At 49.1% G+C, this 18,386-nt stretch overlaps 2 protein-coding genes and 1 pseudogene across 7 annotated transcripts in view; 1 reads left to right on the top strand and 2 right to left on the bottom strand.

The window, feature by feature from the left end:
* Positions 1-18,386, bottom strand: part of LOC120909855 (zinc finger protein 436-like) — an 865,309-nt gene that overhangs the window by 658,806 nt on the left and 188,117 nt on the right. The window lies entirely within an intron of this gene.
* Positions 11,299-13,566, top strand: LOC120909943 (zinc finger protein 2-like). Its single transcript, XM_040321765.1, has 4 exons — positions 11,299-11,386; positions 11,476-11,640; positions 12,446-12,544; positions 12,682-13,566. The coding sequence occupies exons 2-4, from the start codon at positions 11,589-11,591 to the stop codon at positions 13,377-13,379; spliced, it is 849 nt and encodes a 282-aa protein (XP_040177699.1). The 5' UTR covers positions 11,299-11,386; positions 11,476-11,588; the 3' UTR covers positions 13,380-13,566.
* Positions 14,472-14,607, bottom strand: LOC120912551 (annotated as a pseudogene).

Raw genomic sequence — 18,386 nt, forward strand, 5'->3', positions numbered from 1 at the left:
GACAATTTACTCTCAGACAGTGAGACCGGGAGCGAGGCCTGCGCCTAGTGCCGCACTGCTGTCCCCACCCACCTAAGCACCTCCTCCTTCTACGGCAAGCAGCAGGGACTGGTGTGATCTTCACTCTCCAGTGACACCACTCTCCTTCTACGAACGTGGGTCATGCAGAGGGAGTGACAGCAGCACTTCATCTGGTGGCAGGCTATGGGTGGCAAGCGGCACTGCATCACCTGACAAATAACCTGCCGCCAAATTCCCCATGAACCCCCGAGACTACATTTGCCCCCGCCCCCCTCATCTTTTTTGGGGGAAGGTGAGAGAGGGGATGTGTCCCTAAATGGCAGTTTGAAAATGTGGTCACCCTAATGAAATAAGGACTTACTGTTTGGCTGCCACCGTAATAATAGATTGCCAACTGGTTGTTAGGGCGCCTCGCTTGGCGCGTAGCAACCAGTGATGCTGCAGAGAGAGGCGGCCGGCCTTTACCCAGTGCTGCACTGCACTCTCCCCACCCACCTCCTCCTCCTCCAGCCGCAGCAGCAGCAGAGAGAGCAGCGCATCAGTCCTCTGACTTCCACTCCTCGCTCCTCCAGTAGTCCAGTGACCTCTCGGCGGGGCGGCGGTGGCATTCTGCAGTGTCACTGCCAGTGCCTTAGATCCACGGCTCGGCTGGCTCAGCTGTTCCCGGTACCTGACCTCCCCCGCAGACAGTGCATTTTAGGCTGCAGCCCGGGGCCGCGACATCTCCCAGTCCGACCTCCACACTGGCTGGCACTGGCAGCATTTGATCATGGGGCACAGTAGCGGCAATTGATTGGCCCCCTGGCAACATCTGATGGGGCACAGTAGAGGCAATTGATCAGCACACTGGCAGCATCTGATGGGACACAGTAGCGCCAAATGATTGGCACACTGGCAGCATTTGATGGGGCACAGTATTGACAATTAATGGGCACACTGGCAGCATCTGATGGGGCACAGAAGCGACAATTGATGGGCACACTGGCAGCATTTGATGGGGCACAGTAGCAGCAATTGATCGGCACACTGGCAGCATTTGATGGGGCACAGTAGTGACAATTGATGGGCACACTGGCAGCATCTGATGGGGCACAGTAGTGACAATTGATGGGCACACTGGCAGCATTTGATGGGACACAGTAGCGACAATTGATGGGCACACTGGCAGCATTTGATTGGGCACAGTAGCGGCAAATGATTGGCACACTGGCAGCATTTGATGGGGCACAGTAGTGAAAATTGATGGGCACACTGGCAGCATCTGATGGGGCACAGTAGCGACAATTGATGGGCACACTGGCAGCATTTGATGGGGCACAGTAGCGGCAATTGATGGGCACACTGGCAGCATCTGATGGGGCACAATAGCAACAATTCATTGGCACACTGGCAGAATTAATTTAAATCATATTTTTTTTTGAGCAGGCGTGGGTGCGGAGGGGGGGGGGGGGGCGTCAGGGGACCGGTGTCCCTGAAAGGCAGTTTGGAAATGTGGTCACCCTAACGCCAATACCAAACTAAATAAAACAAAGCTGCCCAGGGAACCCCAAAAAGCTCAGATGCTTTTTTTTTTTTTAGAGCATGACAGCCCATGTTACTGGGTGCTGGACCTCTTGTGTCTGAAGCAACAGACCACCCTTTTTATTAATAATAATAATAATAATAATAATAATAATAATAATATACATTACATGTCAATCTGTTCAATGCATTGGTACAGCTGAGTATAGGCGGAAATACAGAAAAAAAACAAGAAATTCTGGGAATTGCAGTCCTCTATAAAGCTTTTCTTGACTACAACAAAATGGCTGCTGCCCTTATACACTGTTACTTTCCTACTTCAATCATTTTTTTTCTTGCTGAATTCTGCAGCAATGACGGGCACTCCAGTGTTCATAAATTTTTGATCATCATTAGCTGAAAATAAGGATAAAACATAAATGAACACACTCGCAGTTTTTTTTTGTGTCCGCACGAATAGCACTACGACAAAATGGCCACCTGCCCCCAGTTACGGTGTCCTGCAGAGAGCCCAAAGTTGTTCAGTGGCACCTGTGCAATGTACGATGCAGCCAGCAGAGGGCGTAGGTCGGCGCTCTTCTGCTACTCCTGAGGTGATCCCGGAAGTGTTACTCAGTGGTGACTGAACCCGGAAATGTCAGTGACCACTGTCAGCAGGTGAGTGCAGGGCCAGGTGTGATAATGAGGTGAGGGCTGTGGGTGGGCACAGTCAGGATGTAAAGGTGGAGGTGGGTGACTGGGCAGTCATTGGCACTATTGCTTCTATTAATGATCATAATAATGGGTGTATGGCTCCAACATGAGTCAGGACAATGTCATATAATAATATAATGCAGTACAATGCATCACTGAGGTGCAGGCTGACGTGTTTGACTATGGATTGCGCTGCACGGGTACGCTGCGCCAGGATTGGTCACCGACTCCCTCTACACGGTGTAAACGCAGCGTGACCGATGTGCCATAACAAGCCTGGTTGGGGTGTTGCCACCCTATTTCAATACAATTAGGCAGATTCATAGGGAGTTACGCCGGCGTATCGGTAGATACGCCGTCGTAACTCTGAATCTACGCCGGCGTTAATTTAAGCGTATTCTGGAAACCAGATACGCTTAAATTAGGCTAAGATACGAGCGGCGTAAGTCTCCTACGCCGTCGTATCTTAACCGCTTAAGGACCGGACCAATAGGCTGCTAAATGACCCAAGGGGTTTTTACAATCCGGCACTGCGTCGCTTTAACAGACTATTGCGCGGTTGTGCGACGTGGCTCCCAAACAAAATTGGCCTCCTTTTTTCCCCGCAAATAGAGCTTTCTTTTGGTGGTATTCGATCACCTCTGCGTTTTTTTATTTTTTGCGCTATAAACAAAAATAGAGCGACAGTTTTGAAAAAAAATGCAATATTTTTTACTTTTTGCTATAATAAATATCCCCCAAAAAACATAACATTTTTTTTTTCCCTCAGTTTAGGCCGATACGTATTCTTCTACATATTTTTGGTAAAAAAAATCGCAATAAGCGTTTATCGATTGGTTTGCGCAAAATTTATAGCGTTTACAAAATAGGGGATAGTTTTATTGCATTTTTATTATTATTTTTTTTTTACTACTAGGGCTGTCCCGATACCGATACTAGTATCGGTATCGGGAACGATTCCGAGTATTTGCGGGAGTACTTTTACTCCCGCAAATGCCCCCGATGCCAGATCTGATACATCCCCCCGCCGCTGCTACGCCGCATCCCCGCCGCCCGCTTGGTTAATACGGGTGGGGAACATTACAGCTTTCATTTGAATAGCTGTAGTGTTTCCCGCCGCGTATAGACACTCCCCCTTGCTCGGGTGAACTGTCCAATCCCGAGCAAAGGGGAGTGTCTATACGCAGCGCGGCGCGAAACACTACAGCTATTCAAATGAAAGCTGGAATGTTCCCCGACCGTATTAACCAAGCGGCGGCACGGCAGCATGCAGATAAGGGGGACATGGCTGGAAATGGGGGGGGGACATGGCTGCATATGGGGGGACATGGCTGCATATGGGGGGACATGGCTGGATATGGGGGGGACATGGCTGCATATATGGGGGACATGGCTGCATATATGGGGGGGACATGGCTGCATATGGGGGGGACATGGCTGCATATGGGGGGGACATGGCTGCATATATGGGGGGGACATGGCTGCATATGGGGGGACATGGCTGCATATGGGGGGACATGGCTGCATATGGGGGGGGGACATGGCTGCACATGGGGGGGACATGGCTGCATATATGGGGGAGACATGGCTGCATATATGGGGGGGACATGGCTGCATATATGGGGGGGACATGGCTGCATATATGGGGGGGACATGGCTGCATATATGGGGGGACATGGCTGCATATATGGGGGGACATGGCTGCATATATGGGGGGGGGACATGCCTGCATATATGGGGGGGACATGGCTGCATATGGGGGGGGACATGGCTGCATATATGGGGGGACATGGCTGGATATAGGGGGGACATGGCTGTGTATGTGGGGGGACATGGCTGCATATATGGGGGGGGACATGGCTGCATATATGGGGGGACATGGCTGCATATATGGGGGGGACATGGCTGCATATATGGGGGGGACATGGCTGCATATATGGGGGGGACATGGCTGCATATATGGGGGGGGACATGGCTGCATTTGGGGACACATTTAAAAAAAAATTCGGTATCGGCGAGTACTTGAAAAAAAGTATCGGTACTTGTACTCTGTCCTAAAAAAGTGGTATCGGGACAACCCTATTTACTACTAATGGCGGCGATCAGCGATTTTTTTTCGTGACTGCGACATTATGGCGGACACTTCGGACAATTTTGACACATTTTTGGGACCATTGTCATTTTCACAGCAAAAAATGCATTGTTTACTATGAAAATGACAAATGCAGTTTGGGAGTTAACCACAAGGGGGGGCTGAAAGGGTTATGTGTGACCTCATATGTGTTTCTAACTGTAGGGGGGTGTGGCTGTAGGTGTGACGTCATTGATTGTGCGTCCCTATATTAGGGAACACACAATCGATGACGCCGCCACAGTGAAGAACGTTCTTCAGCTCCGGGGACCGATCGCGGGACTCCAGCGGCGATCGGGTCCGCGAGTCCCGCGGCCGAGGTCACGGAGCTTCGGACCGGGTCGCGGGAGCGCGCCCGCGACCCACCGTACAGGTACGTAATTGTGCCCAGCGGTGCCATTCTGCCGACTTATATCGGCGTTAGGCGGTCCTTAAGTGGTTAAGGAACGGAAGGTTTTTTTTTCTGTGACAGTACCTTTGTTATCAGCAGCTGTCACTCGGCTTCCTGTCTCTCTTTTGCGGGTAGTCTGCGGGTGGTGCGTCATATCCTTTACCCGCAATGCCTCCTGGGAGATTTTCTGCGGAGGTTTCCTCTGAGTTATCGCGGGATTTCCTAAAGCACGACGCTGCTGGCTCGTCACATTAGGCTCCCCATCACAGATTGCTCCGGAAGTGACGTTCCGTCGCCGCCATCTTGCTACACCCCACACTCATGCACAGTAATGATAGAGTGAGAAGGGTCAAGCGGTGTAGCAAGATGGCGGCGACGGGACGTCACTTCCGGAGCAATCTGTGATAGGAGAGCCGAATGTGACGCCCGTTTTAGATGGAAACCAGGAAGTCGACGTCACTGCTCGGAACGAGGGAATGAGTGCTTGTGGGCTTCACAGTGTCCACAAGCAAAATGGAAACGCCGATGCAAAGATAATATAAGTTCTAATTCCAGACGAAATCGGACAGCGGACGACTTTAAACAGCAGAAGCCAGGGCTCGACAAATCCTGGTCGCCATGGCGACTAGAAATAGGGTCCTGGCGACTTGGCTTGGAAGGGGGGGCTGGCGCCATCTGGTGGTGATCTTTTGGTATTACAAGTTATTACCACCAGATGTGTAAGCTGGCACCATCTAGTGGTAGGCGTTGGTATTACAAGTTAAGCATTCCAAGTTAAAGTGGTTGTAAACCCATCCTGTGCTATTTCCACCATATAAACCTTCCCTACCTTATGAACGAGTTGCTCTGTGTAAAACGCTTCCTACCTTATCCCTTTCTGTGTAATCTGTCATTTTCGAATGAATGACGTAATCGGCACATGCGCAGTTAGTGCCGTTTTTCCGGCCGGCTCTTCTTCTGGCCGGAAAACTGTGAACATGCCAGGGCTGCGTCATTTCCTTTGGCTGACGTCAGCCCCGAGATCCCGCGATACTCCCTCGCTGAGAAGCTGATCCTAACCCCATGTGACTCGCTATGTCACAGGGGTTGGAGCGCAGAGCCGAGGACAGAACCTCTCTGTCTGATACGAAAACGAGGCTTGGCTTCAGGAACGTATGCGCACGTGCGGGATTTTGGACACAGAAGGAATGTGAGGGCGGAAATAAAATACAACTGAAACGCGGAAGACAGGAGTCATAATGGCAGCGGCTGAGCACAAGCAAAGGGGATCAGAAAAAGTCACATTTTTCAAGTAAGAACGTTCTATTTGCATAATGTATGTGGCGCATAGCTGCTAAACAGCAAGATGAAATGGCATATTGCTGATTTGGGGCAACATTATCTGAGTTTACAACCGCTTTAAACAGCAATTCTAATGTAATTTTTCACTATTTTCACTGCCATCTTCTTCCCTCTAATTAGAACCCCCAAACATTATATATATTTTTTATTCTAACACCCTAGAGAATAAAATGGCGATCGTTGCAATACTTTGTCACGCCGTATTTGCGCAGCGGTCTTACAAGCGCACTTTTTTTGGGAAAAAATTACACTTTTTTAAATAAAAAAATAAGACAACAGTAAAGTTATCCCCATTTTTTTAATATTATGAAAGATAATGTTACGCCGAGTAAATTGATACCCAACATGTCACGCTTCAAAATTGCGTCCGCTCGTGGAATGGCGACAAACTTTTACCCTTTAAAATCTTCATGGGCGACGTTTAAAAAACTCTACAGGTTGCATGTTTTGAGTTACAGAGGAGGTCTAGGGCTAGAATTATTGCTCTCGCTCTACCAATCGCGGCGATACCTCACATGTGTGGTTTGAACACCGTTTACATATGCGGGCGCTGCTCACCTATGTGTTCGCTTCTGCGCGCAAGCTCATCGGGACAGGGCGCGTTTTCTGGCTCCTAACTTTTTTAGCTGGCTCCTAGATTCCAAGCAAATTTGTCAACCCTGGCAGAAGCGTGAGTCCTCTGTTTATACGCCATAAATAATTTAATGCCCCGAAAAAAAAAAAACGAATGGCCGCGGGAGATCCGCTTTAATTGGCTGAGGCCCACTACAGACTAAAGATGAGCTTCAGCGTGTTCGCATAGTACACGTGCAGAGCCTGCCAGGAAGTCGGCACCGCGTTGCGCTAATCACAGCCAGGGAGACATTTCCCGATGCTCGGCTGCAGAGATTGGGAAATGTCTCCCTGGCTGTGATTAGCGCGGTGCAGACTTCCTGGCGGGCTCTGCACGTGTACTACGAGAACACGCCGGAGCTCATCCTTACTACAGACTAAGGATGAGCTCCGGCGTGTTCCCACAGTCCATGTGCAGAGCCCGCCAGGAAGTGTGCACCGCGCTGCGCTAATCACAGGCAGTGAGACATTGTCTCGATGCTTGGCTGCAGAGATCGGGAAATGTCTCCCTGCTTGTGATTAGCGCAGCGCCATGCTGACTTCCTGGCGGGCTCTGCACATGGACTGTGGGAACACGCCGGAGCTCATCCTTACTACAGACCCATGGTAATGTGACTTTGTCTTTCCGTTCTCTCTGTATGCTTGTTGGGGAGCAAATGGATTTAACACTTTTAAATGTTTTCTTTGTGCCTTACAATGTTTTTCTTGTTTTTTTTTAGATAAAAGCTTGTTATCAATCCGTTTATATGAAAGAACTACAGAAGAATCTGCTTGAGGATGGAGAAGGAGCGGAGTCACATGACTGACAGGGTATTAAGCCTCACCCTGGAGATCATCTACCTGCTAATAGGAGAGGTGAGGAGGATTCTGGGAGGTCACATGACATCTCTATTTATAAAACACAAACCTGACCTGAGAGGTGAGGAGGATTCTGGGAGGTCACATGACATCACTCTTATCTCTGGGGTAGATTCAGGTACATTTGCCCATTTCTTACGGAGGCGCAGCGCACCGTTTTGCCGCTGCGCCTCCGTAAATTTCCTGCGCTACGCTTGATTCACGGAGCAGTAGCTCCGTAAATTGCGTGGGCGCTCCTGAAAAATGCCCGGTGTAAGAGCGCGCAATTTAAATGATCCTGTAGGGGGCGTGGATCATTTAAATTAGGCGCGTTCCCGCGCCGAACGTAGTGAGCATGCTCCATCGGGAAACTTTCCCGACGTGCATTGCGGTAAATGACATCACAAGGACGTCATTTGCTTCAAAGTGAACGTGAATGGCGTCCAGCGCCATTCACGATTCACTTACGCAAACTACGTAATTTTTCGAAAACGCGACGCGGGAACGACGGGTATACGTAGCATTGGCTGCCCCTGCTAATAGCAGGGGCAGCCTTACGCAAAAACCGACGTACGCAAACGACGTAAACTGCGTACGCAGGGCGCGCGTACGGTTGTGAATCGGCGTTAGTATGCAATTTGCATACTCTACGCTGACCACTACGGGAACGCCACCTAGCGGCCTGCGTAAGAATGCAGCCTAAGATATGACGGCATAAGAGCCTTATGCCAGGCATATCTTAGGCTGCAGTCGGCGTATCGAGGTTCCTGAATCAGGAGCATTCGATACGCCGGCGCAAGTAAGCAATTGCGCTGCGTAACTATGGTTACGCAGACGCAATTGCTTATTGAATCTACCCCTCTGTTAATAAAACACAGACCTGACCAGAGAGGTGAGGAGGATTCTGGGAGGTCACATGACATCACTCTTATCTCTATTAGTAAAACACAGAGCTGACCGGAGAGGTGAGGAGTGTGTATGGAGCCTCGAGTGCCAAGACCACCCGGGAAACGCCCATATAAGCGCCACCACGAAAACGCTCACCGTCATGCTGTGCAGCAAGGGAGGGGGGGATGAGCACGATGAGTCGGGCAACCATGTTCCCGGCCAACCGGACCGACGACCCTTCCGGTGGTTACCCTTGCGTGTGGTTAACACATCTGTGGGCGTGGGATCGCCTGTGGAGCGCTGCACGTCCATCATGGGATGCGTGACGTTGACATGCAGGGCCTTATATAAAGTCCCACCCTCTCACTCTCCCCCTTTTTAAACTTAGCAGGCTGCCTGTTTGTTAGTTTGTTTTTGACAGCCGTCGACTTGAGCACAGAACGCTCTGCACTAAATCGAAGAAATGCTTTTTTAAGATCGGGAAGGGGGTAGAATCGCGATCTCGAATCTTTAACGATTAATCGTGCAGCTCTATGCTACATATTTTTGGTTAAAAAAAAAAATCCCAATAAGAGTATATTGATTGGTTTTCTCGAAAGTTATAGCGTAAAACAAACTATGGAATAGATTTATAGAATTATTTTTTTTTACTAGTCATGGCGGCAATCAGTGATTTTTAGCAGGAGTGCGACATTGCGTCGGACAAATCTGACACTAAGTGACAGTTTTTTGGGGACCAGTGACACTAATACAGTGCTACAAAAATGCATGGTCACTCATGACAATGGCAGGGAAGCGGTTAACATCAGGAGCGATCAAAGGGTTCTCAGTCTCCCCTGCTAGCATAATGGTGATCTGCCTTGCAGATCGCCGTTTTGCCTCTCTCGTGAATGATCGGCAGGTCCCAGTGGACATCGGACCTGCCGGACCTACTAATTGGCTCCCTCTGTGTCCAACCACAGTAGAAGCTGGACGCTGCTGGCGCGAGAGCGTGCCGCAGACCCAGGAGAGCAAAATCGCGTACCTGTAGATGATTTTGTGCAGAAGAGACGCCGCCCCGCAGTTAATGTACACGGGGTGGTCGGCAAGTGGTTAAAAGAACACAGACCTGACCAGAGAGGTGAGGAGGATTATGGGAGGTCACATGACATCACTCTTATCTCTATTAGTAAAACACAGACCTGACCGGAGAGGTGAGGAGGATTCTGGGAGGTCACATGACATCACTCTTATCTCTATTAATAAAACACAGACCTGACCGGAGAGGTGAGGAGGATTCTGGGAGGTCACATGGCATCACTCTTATCTCTATTAATAAAACACAGACCTGACCAGAGAGGTGAGGAGGATTCTGGTAGGGTGACAAAGACAAGTGATCTACTCATTTCAAACTTACCTTTGTATACACAGGATTACACATTGGTGAGGAAGACGTCTGGTGATCATATGACACCCAGCAACCCTCCTGTTATGCCTGGAGGATGGAGCAGAAAAGATAGTAGCATGATAAAGCCTCCATCCCCCTCCCTGACACCAGAAAGAAAAAACAGCGAAATTCTAGAAGTCACCCAGAGGATCATTGATCTGCTGACGGGAGAGGTGAGCGGTGCCGGGAATTCTGGGACATTATCCAGTAACAGACAAGGGATGTGTCTGGATGGTGACGGTATCATTGTGTGTGTCAGGTTCCTATAAGGTGTCAGGATGTCACTGTCTATTTCTCCATGGAGGAGTGGGAGTATATAGAAGGACACAAGGATCTCTACAAGGACGTCATGATGGAGAAGCGGCCGCCCCTCACATCACCGGGTAAGAGGAGACTTTCATTTCTTGTAAAGGAGAGAAGAGTATTGAGGATCCCCCTAGATACACATCCTCTGATATAAAGACATAGAAACAATGGGCCAGATTCATGAACAATGGTGCAGATTTGCACCGGCGTGGTGCATCATTTTTAGACTAGACCGGTCCAGCGCGGAGCGGCAGTTAGGTGATTCAAGAAACTTTTTTTGTCTACGATGCCCCAGCGGGGCGGATTTTAGACGGCGTAAGGCGGGGTAAGGCCAACTGGGAGTCACCCTATGCTAATGAAGTGCCGACCGTGGCGCAGGGGTCACGCCGGGGCGCATCTTAGACCGCACATGCTCAGTGACATCCAGGGGTAAATGCCCCAATCTGCACATGCTCAGAACTGCGCCCCGGCGTGATCCCTGAGCTACGCCGACCCACTACCAAAGCCCAGTCCATGAATCAGCCCAGACTTCCGCCCTGCAGGTGCAAATGTACTGAAGCTTTTTTTTTTCTAAGCTAGGTCGTTTGCATTGTGGTGGGGCAGTTATGGCTGATGAGGAATCCTCAGGTGGGCGGATGACCAATTTCAGCCCAGAGGAGAGGGCTGTAATTATTGAGGGCCTCTCCCAACATGGGGACCGCCTTCTATGTGTTGTCCAGCAAGTGTTGTTGCTCAGTTCGTTTGTAACGCTGCTGCTTTAGCTGCTCTCCAGCTGACCTCTGCAAGTTTGGTGCAAAGTTACCCCTGCTTTTATGAGGTGTAACTTTGCACCGGAAATTTCAGCTCCGCTCACCGGGAGTAGCCTGCGCCGGTCAAGCTTAAGTTGATGAATCGGCCCAAAAACCTCATTTGCATATTTAAAACACAAAATCCATGGCCGCGCCAGATCCGACCAGCGTAAATCTACGCCAACGCCGGCGTGGCGATGAAGTCTATTTGGAGGCGTAATCTGGTTCTCTGGGTAAGGCGCAGCGATCCCCCGGCGCAAATCTGCACTTACGCCGTGCATCTACCAAAAAAACGGTGTAAGTGCTTCATGAATCTGGACCAATGTAATCAGTCAGTGTGTGTGTTTCCTACAGATGGATCCAGTAATGGGAACCCACCAGAGAGATGTCCCCGTCCTCTGTATTCCCGGGACTACACACAGGAAGATAAGGTAGTTACATGTGAAGAACACAATATACAGTATATCAAGGAATGATGTATTTGCTATATCTATATACAGTATCTCTTGTATATTTTCAGTTCATAGATTAGCCATTGGTAATGACTGTGTTACTCAGATTGCTTCGTGTCTCACCAAGGTTGAAGACATAATTGTTATTAAGGCTGAAGTGTTGGAGGAAGCAGAAGACCTGATGTGTGAGGAACCATATAGGGAGGAGGTAATCCTTCCAAAGATCAGCACAGGTGAGGATCCTACCTAGCCTTAGAGCTGTGTGTCACTTTCACATGGGGGATTCCGCCCATTCAGTTCACTGAGATTCCATCCCCACCACATCTATTGGTCTTTTCTGTATAACTTTTCCACTGCAGACACACCTCGCTTCCCAATGTCGGTAATGGCGGCGAGTAAGTGTGCCAAAACTTAGTGGCGCGGTTTTCCTCTATAAAAAATTAATGGGTGCAAAGAATTACATGCATTTTGAACAGGAATGCTATGCAAAGCCCCACCGCTCCTGTTTGAACCCAGGCGTGCCATAGTGATTTTAAACCGGAGTTCACACAGGAGCAGGAAACCTCCCTGCATGACAAGTTCCACCAGCTCTGACTTTCAACCGGGTTTGACTGACAGACATCCGCTCCCACTTTGGGGTCAGATCACTGCTTGGCGATCTACAATATTTGTGGCCCCTCTCCCCGCTGCCTTCTGGGACACACAGAGGTCCAAGAAGACAGCAGGACCATTCGTCATTCAGTATGACTCGCACATGCGCAGTAGGAAACAGGCTGTGAAGCCGCAAGGCTTCACTTCCTGTTTCCTTTACTACAGATGGCGGCACCTGGCCATTGACGAATTGGCTAAGGATGCCGACATTGTGGGATCCCTGTACAGGTATATTTAAAAGTCAGCAGCTACAGAGAACAACTTTTGTTTGTTCGGTTACTGCAAGTGACTTGACCAGTCTCCCCCCCCCCCCCCCTCACACACACACTCTCTGGGGTCTCTCATACATCTCAGTACAGGGGGCTTCACTCTCATCTTTATTGACAGATCCCGGAGACTTCAGAACCTCTCCGAGAGACATCACAGTTGAGAAGGAAGGACATGGAAAGATTATGGAAGATGAAGTTCCTGTAGAGATCAACACAGGTGAGCAACAAACACTAAATGCAGAGAAGAGTCCCAGATTCTCCTTGTTCAGTCAGTCATTTTTTTTCTACTTTCAGAATACAGTAGTTGGGGTTAGTATACACTATGCTCATCTAAATATTTTCTTATTTCTCCAGATGGGCGATACAGAAGGTATGAAACGGAAGATTGTCCAGTTGATTCTCCAAACAATGTAATAGACACCACAGCAGATCCTTTAAGAGAAAACCCCACCATCCCAGATCTTCAAGCAGTACCTCATATGGCAGACCTGTCATCTAATCTCTCTACCCTTGCGGGGACTGTTAGGGATCACTTGTATCCAAGGACTTATGAAGTCCATTTATCCAATGAACCGTTCTCTTGCTACGTATCTAGTAACTGTTGTAGCCACAGATCAAAGCACATCTCCCAACCCAAATCTGACATACGATCCCCATGCTCCGAATGCGGTAAATCCTTCGGCCAAGGCTCCAGCTTCGCCCGCCTTGCCGTAACAAAGACCTATCCCTGTTCCGAGTGCGGCCGATGCTTTTCGCAGAAGTCAAACCTCCTCAGGCATCTAAGGTTTCACACGGTGGACAAGCCGTACATGTGCTCTGCTTGCAGCCGGTGCTTTTCTCAAAAGTCGGATCTCCTCCGGCACCAGAGGATTCATACAGGAGAAAAGCCGTATTCGTGTCTGGTCTGTGGGCGGGGCTTTGCACAAAAGTCAAACCTCCTTCGACACCATCGGAGTCACTCCGGAGAAAGACCGTTTTCCTGCTTGGAGTGCGGAAAGTGTTTCGCAAAGAAACAGGATCTCGTTTCCCATCAGATAAAACATGCAAAATAGACATAAGGCAATTTATAAAGCCGAGTGCAACGTGCAATAAGTTGAGGCAAGTTAGCCATAAGCTCAAAGGTCTGACTCGGGATTAGCACTGTGGCCGTTTAAAAGATGATGTTGGCTTGGATTTAAAGGAATTTTTTGTATTGAAAAGCCTGTGGTGTGCAAAACACACCCAAAAAACTCCACCCGGTGCAGAAAAAATGTGCACACACATAAAGAGTGATACACAAAAAAGTGCGACGGGTGCAAACGTCAAGTGGTCCTCCTGTGAGGAAGGACCAACCCTGATCCCCCGGGGCGTTAGGCTCCAGACAGGGACTGAGGTACTCGGTGGTCGGAGCAGCCGAAGCCGACACGGACCCAACTTCCTTGGAGGGTCTGCCGAAACAGAACCCTCCCAGTACTAGGCAGGGCTCCCCCGAAGGGAGACCCTCATGAGATTAGGCAACCTAAGCCAGAAGGCCATGTCCACCCACTCCCAAGACGTTCAGGGCTGGCCAGAGGACCGGCACACTACTAATCCCACACAGTGACAAAAAATATACAAAACGTGACAAACGAGGGGGTAAATAATAAAAACTGGGGGAGAAAGAAAGATGAGGGAGAGTGAAAGGTGACTATCGTGCAGTACGATGGCCGGCCCTCCGGCCAGGATTTAAAAATTCCTCTGGTCCTAGCCAAAAGACCCGGCCCTAGAGGCAGGTGGTTAAAAAGTGTGATATGGTGACGTGACCAAGGTGCCAAAAAGCAAAAGTGCCGGTAAAAACACTAGTGCAATTACGGCACCCACGGACTGCCACTCCAGGGGCACATCACCATAGGCTTTTCAATGGACCCTGACCCACGGCCCGGACCAGCAGCACCCATCCCAGCCAGGAAGGTAGGAGTTCTGAGAGATTGGGGAGAGCCCACGCCACTAGGCTACTCCCATCCCTCCCTACTAATCACGTTCGGGAAGTACTAACCGCTCCCCCTGAGAGAAGGAGGAGCCAGAGTTCTCTGACCAGGGCAGGCACCACAAAATCCAGGCCAGGGGCCCCTCAGCTTCGACCTCATGTTTCTCCGTCCAAATCAGAAGGCTTTCACCTCCACGCCAGCAGGTTTAGCATCTGCCAACCGCCATCCCTTTCCACCTCGCCGTGTACTAGGGACGGTTAGCATAGCACCACCTACTGGCAACTGATAAGAACAGATTCTACACTTGATCTTAGCCAAAAGGCCGAGAAGATTTAAAGGAATTAGTCGACCCAAAAAAACAATTCAGAAATCTATGTAGCCTGGTTGGGTTTCAGCTCCTGGCCTCTTATGTCTTGGATACTTTAACACTAATGCCGCGTACACTGTCGTGTAGGCTCCAGAGCATTTTTCTCGACGAGAAAAATGGGCGTTAAAAATTTAGAACCTGCTCTATTTTTTCACGTTGTGAAAAACGGTCATGTGTACGCTTTAACGAGGGGGGAAAAAACATGCATGCTCAGAATAAAGTTATGATACGGGAAATTGGCATAAGCAGCCCAAAGGGTGGCACCATTCGAATGGTACTTCCCCTTTATAGTGCCGTCATACGTGTTGTACGCTACCGCGCTTTCCCTTTTTTATGACCTCACATTTCTGAAGCCTGAGAGGACCCAGCTGCTGGAAAGGCAATGGGAACCAGTATCCTTTTTATGACATTACATTTCTGCACTTCTGGAGCCTGAGAGAACCCTGCTGCTGGAAAGCCAATGGAAACTGGTCCCCTTTTCATTACCGTACATCAGTACACTTTTGCAATTCTGGAGCCTGAGAGAACCCTGCTGCTGGACAGCCAATGAGAACCGGTCTCCTTTTCATGACATCAGTACATTTCTGCAACTCTGAAGCCTGAGAGAACCCCGCTCTGGAAAGCCAATGTAAAGTGTCCACATCACCCTGGCAGTGACCTGGACACCCAAAAGAGGACTTCCCTAATTTGGTACATAAGTTCAGCTTTTAGATTATAATTTTTTGTTTTTTGCTGAACTACTGCAGCGATTTATTTTAGGGGGGTGGTGAGCGTGTGTTGAGATGCTTTTATATGCTGTAACTGTACTTCCTAACGTCTAAAGACCAAAAGTTGTGTGTGATTCTCTTTTAAGAAACAATAATGCCCCTGGGTTCTCCGCTGTGTCCACCTTAGCTGGGGGTGCACACTAGGGGTGCTGAATTCAATTGCTGCAATCGATGCATGTGACCCCAAAAATCGATGTCCGTGACGTCATCCGACATGCCCCACCCCTCCCGGGAGATCGCTCCGAGCAGGTCTTTTAAAATACCAGTTTTGTAATAAATGCGAGTTATAATCCAATTTAGTGGCCACTGCTGTTTGTGCTTTTTTTAAATATATGCAGATTTATACCTCATAGCTCCGTGTGTATATAACTGTACATGCGATCATGTGACTCCATGGTCCGGCCTGCCTCTCTCCTCCCTCCTCTCACATCTCTCGTCTCAAGTCTCTTCTGACGTCAGCCCCGCCCGCCTCTCTTGTGATCTGTGACTTTAGCTACAGACGATGGGCGGGGCTAAGAACGGACGTCAGGAGAGATGAGAGGAGAGAGGCAGGCCGGACCATGGAGTCACATGATCGCATATACAGTAATATACACACGGAGCTATGAGATATGAATCTGCATATGTTTTTAAAAGCACATTACAGCAGTGGCCACTTAATGGATTATAACAGCATTTATTATCACACAGGTATTTTATCAGCAGTGTGTGACTCCTACACGTGCTCTGTCTGTGCCGCTTTTCTCTGGATCTCTGCACATTCCACTATGTTAACTCCTAGTGTGCTGGAATGTGCAAAGCCCAGAGAAATGTCAGCACACAGACAGTGCAGTGAAACTCACAGGGCTGTCAGTTGTGGATTCTAATCCCTCCTGACCTCCCAGCAGCCGTGTGAATTCCTGTACCCTGAGTTTTACAACCACTTTAAAAGCAATTTTATAGATCTAGCAAAAATGAGAAGATCATTTCACCCTCCGACTCCCTCTTTCCCCCAACTCTACAATCTAGCCCTAGTAGGGGGCAATATGTGAGTTTTGTTGGTCCCTGTTAGACTAGCATTGTGTAGCCTCCTGTAACTATGCAAGTTCCTATATAAGAGTCTTCTAGTTGGGCTGCTGTTTTTGAAGCCTTACAGAAGTGCCAAAACATGCCATCTATTTTTTTTTTTCAAGTAAATTTTGATGTAAGCGCTAACTGCGGCCCTCCAGTTATCATGTGACGCAGTGGCGGTGCGTCCATAGGGACACAGGAGCGCCGCCCCCTCTGGCTCGCTCACAGCCAGTAAAATATACAGATTCATACACTGTATGAATCTGTATATTTTCGCCGCTGCCGCCCACTATTCAGCTGGCCGGAAGTTGAGCGCCTGTCAGCTGAATAGCGGCAGCTGACTGGCTGTGTGGAAGTGCCTATCAGGGCCAGCGGCCCTGATAGGCTGTCCGAGTACAGCCCTGAGGCTGTAGTCTGCTTCCTAAAGCTCATCCGTGGGACGTACCGGCCATACGTCAGAGGATAAGACTGACAGGCGTCTCAGCCAATCAGGTAACCTGATTGGCTGAAGCGTCATCGAGGGACGTAGAAGCCATAAAGGTAAGTGCCAGGGGGGGTACTGGGCACGGTGGCTACAAGTGGGGGCACAGTGGCTACAAGTGGGGGCACAGTGGCTACAATTGGGGGCACAGTGGTGACAATTGGGGGCACAGTGGCAATAATTGGGGGCACAGTGGCAACAATTGGGGGCACAGTGGTGACAATTGGGGGCACAGTGGCAACAATTGGGGGCACAGTGGCTGTGTTTGATGGCATAGTGGTGACAATTGATGGCACAGTAGCTGCGTTTGATGGTATGGCACAGTGGCTGCGTTTTGATGGCATGGCACGGTGGCTGTGTTTTGATGGCACGGTGGCTGCGTTTTGATGGCACGGTGGCTGCGTTTTGATGGCACAGTGGTTGCGTTTTGATGGCACAGTGACTGCATTTGATGGCATGGCACAGTGGTGACAATTGATAGGTACAGTGAGGCTGCAATTGTTTTTTTTTTTCCGTTTGCGCCCCCCAAAAATTTTGAGCACCAGCCGCCACTGACGTGACGTAATATTTCGTCCTTGCAGATTGTTAGTTTTTTGGAAGCATAAACAGGTTGAGTGAGATCCTGAGCTGTTCCATAGGTCATCTAAGCTAACCCTCCCGAGACCCCGAATGTAGCCTAGGTGCCCCCGCTCAGTTACTGTGGTCCCGTAAGGTGAATTCTGCTATAAGGGTGTAGGCTGGCAGTGAGTCCGTCCTGACTTCTATGATTAAGCCCCAGGGACGAGGCGAAACACGTTGGGGCATGGCTTGGATGGGGCGAGCTGGGGCTTTTACCTGTTAATTACACAGCCTGGGTAGGTTTTCAGCGGCTGGAACATTTCTTTACAGCTGTAACCCTCCTGAGAGCTTAAAAAATTACTTTCATCAAGGGTGGAAGTTTGAAAGTTGCAATATTGTAATATAAAAAAACAATCCATGAATTGTAATAAGCACTTCATTAAATGTAATTTATTTTAACATTCCAGAGCTGGTATTTTAATCAACATTCTATTTTTTGGCCCTTAATGTATGAAAGTGGCATGCGAACTAGCAGTCCCGAATGCAAGATAATATTATGACAAGTGTAGTGCTTTTCCTCCTAAATCCTGGGAGATGAATATATAGATGAGACAATGTGCTTGATTTACTAAAACTGGAGAGTGCAAAATCTAGTGCAGATCGGCATGGTAGCCAATCAACTCTTTACTTTAGCTTGTTCAACTTTGACAAAACAAACAAACCTGGAAGCTGATTGGTTTCTATGCAGAGCTGTACCAGATTTTCCACTCTCTAGTTTTAGTAAATCAACCCCAATGCTTTGCTTGGAGTCGCCCGACCACTAGCATGCAGGAAATGCTCCCCATTATTACAGGGACCCCCAAAGCATCAACTATCTGCATCCTTCAGGA

This window comes from Rana temporaria, chromosome 8 (genome assembly GCF_905171775.1).
Source record: "Rana temporaria chromosome 8, aRanTem1.1, whole genome shotgun sequence".
Lineage (NCBI taxonomy): Eukaryota > Metazoa > Chordata > Amphibia > Anura > Ranidae > Rana > Rana temporaria.